The 16890-nt window shown below is 42.6% G+C and overlaps 1 protein-coding gene across 3 annotated transcripts in view; it reads right to left on the reverse strand.

Annotated features, from left to right (window-relative positions):
- EP300 (E1A binding protein p300) overlaps nucleotides 1-16890 on the reverse strand; it is a 120941-nt gene that overhangs the window by 48857 nt on the left and 55194 nt on the right. For all 3 annotated transcript variants that reach the window (XM_065417487.1, XM_065417488.1, XM_065417486.1), the window contains exons 7-8: nucleotides 953-1046; nucleotides 122-259 (exon numbers count right to left, since the gene is read on the reverse strand). In XM_065417487.1, the coding sequence (XP_065273559.1) occupies nucleotides 122-259; nucleotides 953-1046 (232 nt within the window). The remainder of the gene's footprint in view (nucleotides 1-121; nucleotides 260-952; nucleotides 1047-16890) is intronic.

A 16890-nucleotide genomic window follows, 5' to 3' on the forward strand; every position in this document is an offset into this window, starting at 1 on the left:
TTATACTTCTTTAAGTTCAACTGATTCCTTAGCCTCCTAATCTTAGAAAATACTACAACCTTTCCAGTTCTCCCAACCTCCCTTGGCAGAGGGAGACCTTGTTTTGATACCAGATACCTACAGTTTATGAACAAGATGATTTCGGAGGTCCTGAGTAATATCTTCATGCCACTGTTTTCGAATTCCGGTGTTGGATGGTTGTGCTGCTGTTGGCATAGCTCCCAAACTGGTAACACTGGCGCTTTCACTCATCATGGGACTTTGAAATAGAAGATGATGATGTTAGAGGAGAAAAAAGTGCTAAACTTATGATCTTACATGAATAGTCTATTTTATACTTAAGGATGACAAATCACTATTTACTATTTGATTTACACACTATATAGGAATCACATCACTGATCAAGGCAGCACACCTACCTCTGGAGTGAGGCAAAATGGATGTTTAGTAGTATGCAGCAGCACTACAAAACTATTTAGGAGACGGACATGAACACTACCAAATCCAATGGAAAACAGAGCAACTACCTAAAAGGAATTTGGCCCTGACACTGGGGTTTACTTCATTTCCCTTGCAAAAAGTTTGACAGAAGTTGTAATTACCTCTTTATATCTCATCTGAAAGATGAGGCACCAGAGTGGCTCTTAACCCCATGGCAGAGGGATGACAGATTTGCAATACATCATCACATCCAGTAACACCTGCATGTTTGAGGTCTAGCAAAAAACTCACTCAGCCTAACCGTGGTAATCCATGAGACCTGATGTTCTTTTAACCATACCAAAAATGCCCTCAAATCCAAAGATACTCCCTTTTTTCCAGTCTTAATTGTAAAGATTATATAAATCTCTCAACATGGGAGTAGGGATTTCTCCCCCTCAGGTTTTTCTGAGGTGAATTCTGTTCAGTATTTTCAGGCTTTTTTTTAATCCATGTAAAATGTTCAACTTACTTTTGGGAATTCATTGCCGAATGCAACATCGACTCAGGCAGCAGATTAGGGGCTTGAACCCCCATACCTCCATTCACACCCATAGGATTAGCATCTAGATAGCAAAAGGAAGAATATATTAAAATTAATGACTCACCACCACACAAGCTCTGTACTCAATCCTCCTCCCTCAAGAGAGGGAAAAACCATTGGTAAAAAAAAGAAATATGGATAGCTCTGAAGAGTTATGAAATACTCACTTGAGGCTTAAGACATTTCCCCCTAATAGTCGTTTTTCACTAAGCAAATACTGATTCCTTTGCCAATCCGTGTACATTGCGACTTGTATATTTCTAGGTCATCAGAGGCCAACGTGTGTATCAGCTCTGATAATTTCTTGGATCAGCTGTTATAATCTCCTCCTCTTTCCTCTCCAACAATGCCACCAAGACCGGAGAGGCAGGAGAAAAGAACAGAGGAGAGAAGTTACTTACCTTTTACAGTAACTGGAGTTCAAGATATATGTCCTTATGGGTGCTCCACTTTGAATGCGTCTATGCCCCATGCGCCTTCATTGGAGATTTTCTGTAGCAGTGTCTGTTAGGCTAATGCATGTGCCCTACACATCCTCCTGCTCTGTACCAAGGAAATATGGGGTTGCATGGGCAAATCGCCCTCAGTTCCTTCTCCACCGCAAAGCCCTAAAGAGATGAGACTCTGAAGCAGAGGGGAAGGAAGGCAGGCAGGGTACTGGAGCACCCATAGAGACTCATCTCAAAGAACTCCAATTACTGTACAAGGTAAGTAACCTCTTCTTCTTTGAGTAGTCTCTCTGTGGGCATCAACCACCAGAATTCCTAGCAGTACCCACTGAAGGAGACAGACTGAGTGCCGAAGCCCCTAAGGCTGTCTGTAAGACAGCAAAGTCAAAAGCAGCATTCTATGTAGGAAGCATCAACCAAGGCATAGTGTCTAGGGAAAGTGTGAATTGAAGCTCACATAGCAGTCTTGCATATTTCCATAATAAACAAGTCCTTTAGCCGAGTCCCAGACATGGAGTATGATCTTGTAGAACTGACAATGACTTTAGAGGGGGAGAGAATGTTAGCAGCCACATAACAGGTGAGTACGCAACCAGAAACCCACTGGGTTGTCACAGCTAGCTCTGTCCACAACAGAAAAACAATCTCAGGAAGGGATTGAAAAAAGTCAAGACCTGCCCAGATAATAAGCCAACATTCTTCTGACATCTGATATGAAGAACAGCTTCCTGTTTTGACTGATGACTGGTGTAGAATACTGGGAGATGAAATGATTGATTGACATGAAAATCTGAAGTAATGTTGGGTAAGAAGCATAGAATGGTCAAAGAAACTATCTTTGAAAACAATGGAATATAGAGGGTCAGCCACTAAAGCTCCCAGTTCTCTACTGCTTTAGGCAGAGATAATAGCCACTAGGAATGCTGCTTTTATGGAGGGGTTCAGAAGCAAGCAGATCACTAACACTATAAAGGGTGGTTTCATCAAAGCACTGAAAACTAAATTTAAGTCCCAGGAGGGAGTAGGGTGTCTAATACTAGAGAAGAGGATTGACAGATCCTGTATAAATCTTGACATTGCAAGATAAACAAATACCGAGAAGCCTTGTATTGGAGAATGGAATGCTGTGATGGCAGCTAGGTGAACTTTAACAGAACTCAAAGCAAGTTCTGCTTTCTTCAAAAAGTAAATAAGTATTCTAATACTTCGAAGTGGGAGATCAATAGGAGACAAATTATGGTGAACACATCAATGACAACTTCAGAAATGGAAAAGGTTTTAAGTCTTTCTGATGGAATCTTCCCTACTGTTCAGTAGAATCTCCTGAACCCCTATGGTGGTAAGATAGTACTAGCTCCGAGAACCATCTAGGTATCAGGCCTTGAGCCGCAGTGTGTTCAGGTTGGTTTGAAGGACATTCCCTGAGTCCTGTGTGAGAAGACCAGGCATCAGCAGAAGATTGATAGCTGGTCATGAGAAGAGGAAAAGGAAACCAAATTTGTCATCTCAGCCAAGTTGGTGCAAACAAGATGACCGTGGCTTTGTCCTGCTTGATTTTGTTTAAGACCCTGAGGATCAGTGTCATCGGAGGAAACACATATAGGAGTTTCTTTGCCCAGAAAAGGAGAAAGGCATTGCCCAGAGAATGGTGGCCCAACCCTCCCCTTGAACAGAACTGCACAAGTTTTTGATTGGCTGCGGGGGCAAAAATCTGTTTTTGGAAATCCCAGGCAAGAAATATCAGAGTCCAGCTCTGTCTCGTTCCCACTAAGTGAAGCACCTGCTGAGACTGTCAGCTTCAGTATTTCGGTGGGTAGGCAGACTGCCGAGATCAGAATATTGTGAGCTATGCACCAGTTCTGTAATTTCATGGCTTCTGTGGAGAGGGAAAGAGAATCTTGCTCCCCCTCGTCTATAATAGTACATACTGGCCCTGCTCTCTGTCACTATGTGGACTGATTGGCCGTGAATCATGAATAGAAAGTGCAGACAGGCATGTCTGACAGCTCTGAGTTCCAGAACAATGTGTAAGGTGGACTCTTGGGCAGACCCTCTGCCTTGGACAGTATGCTCCTAAAGAAGAGTTCCCCATTCAAAGGAGGACATATCAAGCTATCACATGAGAAGGTGGCTGAACAGGCCCCCCCAAACACACTTTTTTGGATTCTTCCACCATTCAAGGGAAACTAGAATATGACAGGGATTCGAGACCTGAAGCAGGCTTGGAAGCAACATAGGTGCAGTTGAGCATGAAATCTGACAAAAGGTACATGCTGCAGGCATGATCTGGCAGTGACTTGAGAACAGATCTGAATTCGCACAATCAGATGCGACAGCACAAGGAACCTGGCAGATAAGCTCTGGTTGTGTTAGCGTTTCAAATAGCCCCTAAAAACTCTATCCTTTGTAAAGGTAGGAGGAAGGACTTCCTGAAGTTGAGCTGAAGACCAATACTGCTGAACAGAGACAAAGCCAAGAATGCTGCTAATCTGTGTAGGTATATCACTTGAGAAGCCAGTCGTCAAGGTAGGGGTAGATGATTACTCACCACTGACAAAAGTTGTGCAGTTACCACTGCCATGACTTTTATAAACACTTGGGAGCAGTAGCTAACCCAAAAAGGAAGGATGAGATATTGGTAATGGTCTTCCCCACCACAAAGTGTAGAAATTTCCTGTGAGAAGGGTGCATCGCAATATGAAAACACATCCTGAAGGTTGAGGATTGGGAAGTAGTCCCCCAGATCTAGAGATTGAATGATGGCTGCCAGTAGTATCCTGAATTTCCGTCACCTTGACAAAAGTATTCAACGTCCATAGATCTAGAATCAGTCTCCATCTCCATCTACCCTTCTATTTAGGAACAGAAGTCCTTGGAATAGAGCCCCCTTTCCTTGTATTGAGTAGGAACTGCTCCTGAACAGAGAAGGGACTGAATCTCTTGCTTCAGAAAAGGTTCATGAGAGGGGTCCCTCCAAAGGGAAGGGAAAGGGAGAATGGAATGGAACTGAATGGAGTAACCCAAAGTTGTTATAACTTCCAACACTCATCTGTCAGAGATACTCTGCTCTCATGAGGTGTGAAAAATGGAAGAGATGATCTCCAAAGGGTGGAAAGTTGGGTAGGGTAACATGATGCAGCAAGAGGCCTGAATCGGCATGTTCGTGCTCCTCAATCGAGTCAAAAAGAATGTTTGGCTATCGTTGGGCTACTGAGTTGAGGTTGCTGTAGCAGATGGTCTCTGCCAACCTTCTGAATCTATCATGATCATCTAGTGTGACCTCCTGCACATTGCAGGCCACAGAACCTCACCCACCAATTCCTGTAATAGACCCCTAATCTCTGACTGAGTTACTGAAGTCCTCAAATCATGGTTTAGAGACTTCAAGTTATAGAGAATCCACGATTTATACTAATTTAAACCTGCAAGTGACTTGTTCCCCATGCTGCAGAGAGGAAGGCAAAAAAAAAATCCAGAACATCTGCCAATATTGCCCTGGCGAAAATTCCTTCCCGACCCCAAACATGGCAATCAGTTAGACCCTGGGCATATGGGCAAGACCCACCAGCCAGACACCTAGGAAAACATTCTCTGTAGTAACTCAGAGCCCTCCCCATCTAGTGTGCCATCACCAGCCACTGGAGTTATTTGCTGCTAGCAGTTGCAGATCGGCTACATGCCATCGTAGTCAGTCTCATCATACGATCCCCTCCATAAACTTATCAAGCTCAGTCTTGAAGCCAATTAGATTTTTTGCCCCCACTGCTCCCCTCAGAAGGCTGTTCCAGAACTTCACTCCTCTGAGAGTTAGAAACCTTTGCCTAATTTCAAGCCTAAACTTGCTGATGGCCAATTTATATCCATTTGTTCTTTTGTCCACACTGGCACTTAACTTAAATAACTTTCCTTATGAAATCTGGGGTTTATTCTAGGTGGCACTGAATCTATGGAAAGCAGAGAATTGAGAAGGGCGTGATCTCTGGAGCGGTCTGAGATAGACTAAACCTCTTTATTTGCAGGCATAGATATACCCAGAGAGTGAAGGGTCCTCCTGAAGTCCTCCAAAGTATGCAGCCAATTGTCTGTGGTGTCACTGAATAATTTTAGAACATCAAAACGGAGGTCCCTCTACAGTGTACAGTCATCACGATTTCCTGTGATGTCCAGAAGCTACGATACCCTGTGCATTACTACTACTACCACCATACCAATGGAATGAGAAGCCTGCAGGGTTGCTATAGCCAAGAGCTGCCCTTTTGCAATGATGGCTTGAAGTTGTTCTTTGCACTTTTGTGGTATATGTTCAATTTAAAAAACAAAAACTAAACTTGGTATAATTAGTATCACTATTTTGCTATAATTGCGTGAAAGTTTGCAATTCAGAACTAACATAAGGACACAATAATAATGGCCATATTGGTTCAGATCAATAGTCCATCTAGCCCAGTATCCTGTCTTTGACAGGAACCGGTGCCAGATGGTTCAGAGGGACAACCAGAACGGGCAACTGATCCATCCCGTTGTCCATTCCCACCTTCTGGCAGTCAGATGTTTATGGACAGCCTGAGCACGGGGTTGCACATCTGACCACCTTGGCTAATAGCCACCGACAGAGATATCCTCCATGAACTTATCTAATTATTCTTTGAACTAAGTTACACTTTTGACTTTCACAACATCCCCCGGCAACAAGTTCCACAGGTCGACTATGTATTGTGTGATGTAGTACTTCCTTAAATTAGTTTTATACGTGCTTCCTATTAATTTCATTTGGTGACCCCGGTTAGTATGTTATGTGAAGGAATAAGTAACACTTCCTCATTCACTGTCTCCACACTATTCATGATTTTATAGACCTCTCTTATATCCTCTCTCACTCACCTCTAAGATGAACAGTCCCAGTCTTTTTAAACCCTCCTCATAGGAAAGCTGTTCCATACCTCTAATCATTTTTATTTTTGTTGTCCTTCTCTGTACTTTAGCCAATTTAATATATTTTTGAGAGGGGGTGACCAGAACTGTATGCAGAATTCAAGGGGTGGGTGTACCATGGATTTATATAGTGTCATGATATTTTCTCTTATCTATCCCTTCCCTAATGGTTTCTAACACTATTTGCTTGTTTAACTGCTGCTGCACACTGAGCAGATTTTTTCAGTGCGCTATTAACAATGCCTCAGATCTTTCTTGAGTGGTAACAGCTAATGTAGATCCTGTCATTTTCCATGTATAGTTGGGATTACATTTTCCAATGTACATTACTTTGCATTTATCAACACCAAATTTCACTTGTCATCCTGTTGCCCAATCACCCAATATTGTGAGATCCCTCCCTTAACTACCTTGAGTAATTTTGTATTGTCTGCAACTTTACCACCTCATTAAATTACCCCCTTTCCAGATCATTTAGGAATATGTTGAACACCACTGGTCCCAGTTCCGATCCTTGGGGTCCCTGCTCTATTTACCTCTCTCCATTGTAAAAACAGCATTTATTCCTACCCTTTGTTTCCTATCTTTTAACCAGTTACTGATCCATGAGAGGACCTTCCCTCTTATCCCATGACCGCCTACTTTGCTTAAGAGCCTTTGGTGAGTGACCTTAAAGGCATTCTGAAAGTTCAAGTACAGTATATCAACTGGATCACCCATGTCTAAATGTGTGTTGATACCAATCTATTAGAATTCTGTGAGAGTAAGACATGATTTCCCTTTACAAAAGCCGTGATGACTCTTCCACAATGTATCATGTTCATTTAAGTGACTGATCATTCTATTCTTTACTATAGTAACAACCAATGTGCCTGGTACTCAAGTTAGGCTTACCGGTCTGTAACTGTCAGAATTGTCTCCAGAGCCTTTTTAAAAACAATAAAAACTAGCATCACATTAGCTATTTGCCAGTCATCTGGTATAGAGGCTGATTTAAGCAATAGGTTACATAGCACAGTTAATAGCTCTGCAGTTTCATATACAAGTTCCTTCAGAACTCTTGGGCAAGTACCATCTGCCTGGTCCTGGTGACTTATTACTGTTTATTTCATCAATTTGTTCCCAAACCACCTCTACGGACACTTCAATCTTGGACAATTCCTCAGATTTCTGACCTAAAAAGAATGGTTCAGATATGGGACACTCACATACTCTGCAGTGAAGACCAATGAAAAGAATTCATTTAGCTTCTCTTCAACAGCCTTTCATTTTTTGAGTGCTCTATTAGCACTCTATCATCCAGTGGCCCCACTGATTGTTTCACAGGCATCCTGCTTCTGCTGTAAAACTGTAGAAGAGTAATCCACATGAGCACTGGGCACTTTAAAAAACACTCTTGCCAGTAGATAGCCCAGGGATCCCAGTATGTCCACTGGGAAGACGTGTGAGAGACACAGAGTGTGGTGAGTGAGAGAGAGAGAGAGAAAATGAATGGAGGGGACATCCTGGGTTGGTCGTACCAGGTGAGATGTTTGGTGGGCTTTAATGGTAGAAGCCTGAGTCTCTCTCCCCATAGGTCAGCTTCTGGATAGTCAAACACAGGTAGGTAGTCAGCAGAATCCTGTGCAGAAATCTGAGAATCTAAACTACTCACCACCTCTTTATAGTCTAGTGGAGAGGCAGATGGAAAGAGAAGTAACTGGTATCTTTCAGAAAGTGCCAGTATTGGTGATATAGACAGTCTCTGCAAAAGGTGGGATATGAAGGATAATACCAGTTGTGGTACTGGAGTCTCAAACACCGAGGAGACTTTGGCTCCTTGGAAATAAATGGATCCTCTGAGAATCTCAATTCCTGCAGTACCAGGTGAGCCAGGGTGGTGATATGGTGAGTCCCAGCCAGAAAGGTGAGAGGTATCCAGGGTTGGATGATTGTATCCATACCCGCTGTACTGATGCTCTAGGTATGAGCAAGACAGTGGAAGATGAAAAGTGTGCTGCCTTCTTACTAGAGTTCTTAGGATCGCTAGTCTCACCCAAGTTTGAATGGTACCGATGGCTTCTGTACTGAGTGGTGGGTACTGTGCACTCTGAAAAGCTGACAAGGACTTAGGATAGATGATTTCTCAGTACCAAGACCACTTAAAGTTTCTGCAGGGTGCAAAGTCTGCAGTCTGGTAGACCTCTTAGAATGGTCTTTGTGAGGAGACCTGACACTCCTCTTGGAGGATGGTCTTCCAGATTCACTCATAGGTCTGTCCCTCAAAGTCCTAGAGGGTGAGCTACCCACAGGAGTTGTTGGAATACTAGTCACTCAGAGGCTGATGCCCCTGTTTCTGAGCCTGGATCTGAAGTGAGACAGACAGAGCTCCATCAAAAGGAGTCAATGCTTTATCTCGGTTTTCCCTTGAGTGGCTCTTGAAGCTAGTACAAAACTTGCACTTAGATAGTACACGCGTATCCCTAAAGCAGTGAATACAGCACAAATGGCTGCCACTCACTGGGAAGGGTTTCTGGCAAGTGAGAACTTTTGAAACCTTGGGATATAGACATATCCCAGAAGAAAAAAGATTTCTGAGGAAGGACCCCTCGTACAGCGGGGTGGAGGATGAGGAAAGTCCCAACCCATAGAAAAATGGAAAAACCAAAACAAGAACAAAATAAACTAAGTAGTAATAAGGTAAGAAAAGATCTAAAAAATAGACTAGCAAAACAGAAGCCACGCTTAGGCAGGTGCTACAAATTGCTCTATGTCAGGCCAGGGCTGTTGAGGGCAGTTTGCCAGTAGTGCCCTATATATCCTCGGCAAGAGACACAAGTATGCATAGGGCACATGTGCAAGCCAAATGGGCACGGCTACTTAAAATCTCCGACTGAAGGAGCATGTGCACCTCAAGTGGAGCACCCACAAGGACACTACTCAAAGAATTATCATCGCCTCCTTTCTTGTAGCGGTTACATGTAGCTCAAGCTCCTCACTTTCAGAGAGTTTCATAACATCGCATCTCCTACACTACATAGTTTTCACTGCTGGTTTTGTCTTTACTTTCACTTCATGCCATTTATAGTAATTCTACTCTTGGGATGGTTTCCCAGTAACACACACCAAGTCCCCTTCCTCTCCATTTAAAAGTAGTCAAAGCACTAGAAAATATATTATAGGAAACAATCTCTACTAGCAAGAAGATGGATTAGGTGACAAATTACTTTCTATCTATAATTTTTTTTTAAATTCACCCCCAAAACATTTCATTAACAACTTCTGAAAATCTACCTGTTCTGCAAAATACAATAGCTCTTAGAAAACATGTTTTTCCACTCTTATACCAACTCTCACTTAAAAAGCGAGCTCTGAAGCAGGGATTTTGTTTAGTGTGCTTTACACATTGTAAAGCATCCTACAGCAATAATAATAAGACTTTAAGTGATTTAAACCTCTTCATGTAAAATGTCACTGTCTAAGCCCTATGGCCTTATGGTTTAAATAGCAGCTGGGCAACTGAGGCTACATCGTTCAATAGAAAATGGCTCATTTATAGGAGGGGATGTAATTACTGACATCTATGGCAGAAATCAATCCCTTAGACTGGTACAGGTCTCGAACAAAAATCTAACTTCCTTCAGGAGTTTTAATAGGAACAGCTTCAGTAAATTTTAGATGCTACCTCCTGCAACCAAGAATCCTAATTTCTGGGAAACAGTAATATTTCAACTCAAAGTAATTCCTTACAGGAGGAGTTTTGAACATCACTTGAAGGCTCTCCTAAAAGCAGGCCTCCATGTGAGAGAAAGGGTGCATGCACAAGTAGGAAATAAGTACAAAAGTTTCCTGACATAGAGTACAATAAGTGCTAATTATTGTCACTATTGCAGAAGTCAACTATCTATCTGCTTCCAAAACCAAGTCTTATACAATCATTTGTTCTATTCCAAACAAAATGGCAATCCAAGTTACAAACTCTTATTGCTTGTTGACAAAAAATGTTATCCCAATTCCTCTGAAATACCAAGGGGAAATTTTCTTAGTGTGAATCACTTGTGTCCAAGAGGACATGAAAGTATTAGTCAGTTCACCATGTCAAGAGTGACTTTTCAGGGGGACGTGCGGTTTAAAATTGAGACTAATTGAGTGAAATTCCTTTGCTCAGGATACCTGTGTAATGAATTCTTCTATACTCCTTTTCCACTCTATTTTTAAAAACCTAATAAGGCAAAGTTACAATAAAATGTTAACATACTACATCATACAGTACTTATTCAGGATCAGTTTAATAGTCAAAGAACCTGGCTAAAGATTCCGGATTGCTGGTTGGGGAGCCTCTTCCTCAGAATATGCTAAAAAAGGATGACCAAATTTCTACATAGCTATCTCCTCTTTTTGGCACTTCTCTTGTGTATATACTTGGTGTGAAAGCTTTCACACCAAGGACTGTCCAGACTTTACCGTACCACAACTCTAAAGAAGTCCTATTTTTCCAATATGCAATACAAAGTCTTGTTGCTAACAAAAAAATAATTTGTCATTCTGTTTTTAAAATGGAGATCCTTTACTGGAATATAAAGTATTCAGGTTAGGGGATCTCAGGAAGCTGTCATTTTGTTGCAAGATGAAACTCGAATAATTTCCTCCCCAAACCATCTAATTCCTGGACACAACCACCACATCTGAAATATGTTCCCCTTTCCCCACAATCCCTCCAACAGAGTACATCCCTGGTAGCAAAAATATGATGATCTTAACTGGAGTCAAATGTTATCTATACAGTAATTTATAAAAAATTCTTTGTGAGCTACAAAAGTTGAAGATGTACATCACCTCTCACCTAGATCAATTTCTTTTACCATATCCCTCTCCTGTCTTTTCATGGGGGTTGTTTTCCTATCAACATCTTTTTCAATCAAAATTGTATGCATCTTAGAAACTGAACTTTTTGTTCACACTTGCTTCTGGTTCAGCTCCTCAAATGTGGTTAAAAGGTCTACATAGAACAATCTTGTATCCAGATTTCACAATAAAATGTTTGATTTGTAAATACTGAAATATGGGATCTTCATATTATTTACATTATTATGTAACTGTTGGTATGATTTCAAATCAGGACCCAGGAACAGCTCTCCAAATTGAGTAATCTCAGCTCTTACCCACAACGAATAGTCACTTTGATATTTCCTAGAGATAAATTCCTGATTACTAGTGAAAGTAGCTAAGGGAAAAGGCCTTGATAACAGGTGTTTAAAAACAATTATCCAAAGCTAAGGTGGTCTGGATAAAAGGGTGATTTTTTAATTTTGGTGACCTAAATTTTGTTATTCGAGTGCTTGTTCATGTCCATTCCAATGTAGGTGTGTGCCTGCCCCTGAGCACTGCCACCAGAAAGCTTTTCCCTCAGTGGTATCTGTTAGGTCGGCTCTGATGCCGCCTGAAGCCCTGCTCTCATAGCGCCGCTATAAAGGGCTCCCTTGACTCTCTCTCCCCCCCAGTTCCTTCTTACCACCTGTAACGGTCGCTGGAACTGCATTTCGTTCCTGCTTCTGCAAGTACTCCTCAGTGGACTTTCTCTAAACTCTGTAGAGAATTTAAGCCCGCACCAAGAAGGATAGAGATGCTAGATTTCACTCTATCCTCATAGAGGCAGCGCTCCGACCTCCATCAAAGCCAGGCCACTGGGACTTGGCACCGAGTACTTCGGCCTCAGTAGAAGTGCCCCCAGCCTCACTTTGAGACACCCAGCACAGTTTCCAGTCTCTGGCACGGAGGCAAGACGCTACAACTGCATCTAAGAAACCACGGCACTATCAAACATCTCCGGTGCCAAAGAAAGATGCACTGGCAAGACACTAGGCACCGTTCACCATCGCCAGTGCCTATGAAGAAACAAAGGAAGATCGACAGGGGCTGATCTCCAACACGGAGATCGGCAGGACAAGGGGACACTGCCAGGGTGAGACCTGGGTTGGGCCACCCTGTGATGCCGACAACCCATGCCGTGACATTGACTCCGGTCCCAGAATGTGAGCTGTTGAATCTGGCACTGATAGACTCAACAACGTGAGACAAGTTGGAGGCCCACAACCCTGCCAGCGTCGTTGATGCCAGAGGCCTTCACGGCAGCAAGGGACTTACTTGCGATGTCAGTACCGATGTTCCTGGCTGTACGGGAACTGTCAATGGCGGCACCGACATGAAGGATTTCTGCAGGCTCGAGTCCGGAGATGGTTTCGAAGGGGAAACCAGCCATGATAGCAGAGCCCAGTCCCATCCCTCCAAGCACCGCTCATCAGCGCTGGTTGGGACTGCTCTATCCCTGTCTCCAGAGTGATCCTTGGAGATGGACTCTGAGGTGGAGTTCTATGTCTCACGGAGGAGCCAGCAATTCCAGTCTAGGCACTATCCCGCTGCTGACCCGAGCCAAAGGGTCCCACCGGCGGTGTGGCCACCAGGACAGTGGCAGTTCCCTGTACAGTGACCTTTTTGGAACCCCTGAGCATTTCCAGCGCAACAAAGGTCCCATTCCAGGAGGTCATATTCAGTGGCTTCACAGCCCAGACTGCCTCCACCACCAGAGCACAATCCAGGCTCCAGTACCAAGGCCGGTGCCATATGCCGGGAGATGGCACTACGGAATTCGGCTCGTGCCGAGGATAAAGAGTAAGGCCCGGTGCCAGTCCAAGCATCCTCCTCCTCTTCCCCAGATGAGGCGGTCATGGAGACTGATGTTGCACCCCTGTAGGAGGATTATAAGTCACATCAAGAGCTCCTAAGGAGGAGCTCTCAGAACCTGGAAATCCAGGCGCTGGTCTTCATAGAAAGGAAAACTACTCAACTGCTTGTGGCGACTGCAGACAGGATGAAAGGCTCCCCAGGCTCCACCCAGAGAATTTCATCATGGATCACCTCCTGTATCCACACATGCTATGACCTGGCAAAAGTCCTGGCTCTGGCCCTAACGGCACAATCCACAAGGGTACAGGCATCTTCAGCTGCATTTGTGGCACAGGTTCCTATCCAGGACCTCTGTAGAGCAGCAATGTGGTCTTCGGTCCACACTTTTGCATCTCACTATGTCATCACTCAGCAGGCCAGAGATGATGCTTTTTTTGACAGAGCAGTGCTATGGTCTGCTTGTCAATCAACTCTGAACCCCTGCTCCTACACTTGCTTGGGAGTCACCTACATTGGAATGAATATGAGAAAGCACTCTAAGAAAAAACATTTACTAACCTTCCATAACTGTTGTTCAAGATGTATTCCTCATGTCCATTCCAAAACCCACCCTCCTACCTCACTATCAGAATTAGCCAGCAAGAAGGAACTGAGAGGGTGGCGAAGAACAACAGTTACAGAAGCTTAGTAACCTTTTTTTTAAACCTAACAGCTGTAATTGGGGTCCAGTCTTGTTCAAGTTTCACAGTGTTTGGATGGTCTATTGTTAACCCACTTGATCGTATTTTAATTATGATTCATAATAAGCCAAAATTAGGGAAAGCTAACCCACCCCACTTGGTAGGCTTATCCAGAATGTCACCCTTTTTCTTTTATGTTTCTATAAAATTTTAATAGTGCATGCTACCATGTTTTAATGTCATGTCAGGAATACCAATAGGGATGCAGAGAAACAAAAACAATAACTCAGTATTATATCCTTGTCCTGATAGTAGTGTAGACAGACAATCACATCTCTTGGTCTGGAACCTGCTGGAAGCCTGGGGAAAGGGATCTGTGAGCCCTTTCAATATGAATGTAATTCTTATTGCCCAGTTTTAGTATGTCATGGAAAATATCACCCAATGTGTCCAGAATACCTTTAAATCCTTGTTATTCCTGTGTTCTCTACTTTCCATGTCCTCTAGCTTTAATTTTATTTTCTCTTTTCAATTCTGATTCTTTCATCGAGATTAAAAGTGCTGTCCAATTACTCATTTAATCCTGCTTCCACATCTGATGTGGAATATTTTACCATTAATCTCATTTCATTTTTTGATATCTTTAATGAAAGCCTGGAACTCTTCCCTCATCATCTTATTCATCTTTTGATTCCTAACAGCAGGTCCTTCAGGTCACCCTTTGTGACTGGGGCTTCGCTACCCACCTCCATAGTCTGTTTGCTGGAAGTGGAGTTACTCTTTTCCATGGACATGTCTTTGTTCTGGGGGGGACAGATCTTTGTATTGGAGGATTCCTTTCCCTTCCCAGACATCTAGATCATCCTTCCTCCTTGCCTATTGTGCCTCTCTCCCAAGATGGTTGCCACCACTCTCCCCCTTTCCAAAATGGCCACTGCCACACTTCCTCCCCCAGCTACACTAGTACAATTTTTTTTAAGTAAGTTCAGCAGGCTGATGGCACTGGATTCTTTTGCTGGATTTTCTCCCTCAGAAGCGGCTTTCTGGGCCTGGGATCTGGCCAACTCTCTTCACCCTTTTTCTCTTTCCAAAACTAGCTCCACGGATGGTTATTCATATTTAGGGCACAGAACTGTTGATTCAGACTGGCTTTGTTCTTTTTATCTTCTTAAATTGTTTTCTTTTCCTCTCCCCTTTATTGCAGAGCTGGAGTTAGCCACCATCTTGTTTGCTATTTTAGCCACACTCCCTCCACTAATTTATACAGTGTGTTGTGTGTCATAATCCCAGGACTAAACTCTGCTATTCAGATAAACTACAATTCCATGGACAATTCATCTGGTGATAATGGCAGATCTAAGACAGGAGAGAGTTACAAGACACAAACTGCCATACCAAAGAAAGCCATGGTCCATCTACACTGGTATACTGTTTGACAAGAGCTAGTGCTGTCAGAGGAAAGGTTCCTCCTCTTCTAATCAGTTAAAAGTTTCTGTAATAGTGGAATACTACAGCATGGAAAAAAGGACATTTCTTTCTAATCTCAGATGGTGATCAGCCCTGAAGCCTGAAGGTTGTAATTTTTCTAACATTTAGTTGCAGATACCAGTTTTAATCACTTGTGTAATGCTATTTTGATCTGTCTCAATGTTCTTCAGTAGAGAGTTCCACATATGGGATTATGTGGGGAAAATCAAGGAAGTGAGGAAGCCTGCAATAAAAGAGAATCATCAGTGATCCTGCTGATTTAAGGAAATTTCAAAGATTCCCAGCCCTGGCAGCTTTATTTTCCACTGTAAAGTTATTCCTGTGCTATGTCTTTGACCCACAGAAGTCTCTTCACACAATGAAAATTTCTTCTTGGTTTTATTGTTGTTGCCTTTAACTTCACCCTTTATCCATAACAGAACAGAAAGGCATTTGGTTAACAGGAGTGCCCACTGGGCATTCTGTAGTCAGTCTATTTTTATTTACTGCCATCATTTCTCTTATCCTCTCCAAGTAAAAAGCAAGTTTTTTAAATTTCTCAATTCCTCACCTGCCATCACTCATACCAAGGCATGAATTTGTTAGCCTTCTAAAGACCCATTCTATTTCTACTATTTCTCTGACAAAACTGAGCACAGCATTTGAGGGGAGGTCAAACCTATCTGACAAATCTGCATGAACATCAGTATTTACCTCAATGAGTGGCTAAGTCAGAAAAAAATCCATGTTAACTTGCAAAGCTATTCAGAAGGCATGTCGGGCTGCTCGTAAGTTATGGCTGGGAGAGGAAAGAATACCAGAAACTGACAATCCCTGATTTGAGAAGCTAATAAGTATCTAAAGAAGGATGACATTCACAAAGGACTACATAAAGTTGGAGTCCCAAGTCCAATCAGGCTCCCATCATAGTGCTGGCTCTTTAAAAATGATGCTATTACTATGAATGGTGTATTCCTACAAATTTGGGTGTGCTTGAGAAGGACACAGGTGAACAAATCAATGACAACTGGTTTGAAGATGATTCAATGGGCCAATTTCTCAAGAAGACCTTTGAAATCGTACCTCTTGACACCACCAAGGGAGGAGATTTTCAGAAGTTTACCATTTTACCCATCAAGCACAATCTAGATAAGAATTACTCCCCCCTCTTGATCAGCTCCAAACTGGCTAGTCTTCATAAATGCTATTCTTTACAGACTGTGGCAGAATATCTAGACAACAGCAAAAATCATTCACAAGTATTCAAGATACTAGTGGAGGTGGGGAAGAGAGGAGTTTCATCTTCATGATGTACAAAGGTTTGGAAGTTTAAGGTTTTATGGTTGGTTGTTTTACTTCAAAATATTTTGGTTTGTTGGAGGATTTTTTTTCTCTTTTAGAATCGGAAAACTGAAGAAAGTCATAGCTCTCATCTAAAGGGGTTGTGGTACTCAAAACTTCCACAAGGAGCTTTCCTTCCAAAAGTCTGATGGGAATCTGAGTCAAACAGGTACTCTAAAATGATGAGTTTTATTGTCTGGCTAAAAATCTCTTCCTCTCTTAACTGCTCAGGTTTCAGTTTCTTGTAGGATAACATGAGACTAGTCATTCAGGCTTGATTCTTCCAGCATAATAGCCAAAACTGAAAAAAAGGGGACACACTCTTGCAGGCTAC

The sequence above is a fragment of the Emys orbicularis genome, chromosome 1 (assembly GCF_028017835.1).
Source record: "Emys orbicularis isolate rEmyOrb1 chromosome 1, rEmyOrb1.hap1, whole genome shotgun sequence".
Taxonomy (NCBI): Eukaryota; Metazoa; Chordata; order Testudines; family Emydidae; genus Emys; species Emys orbicularis.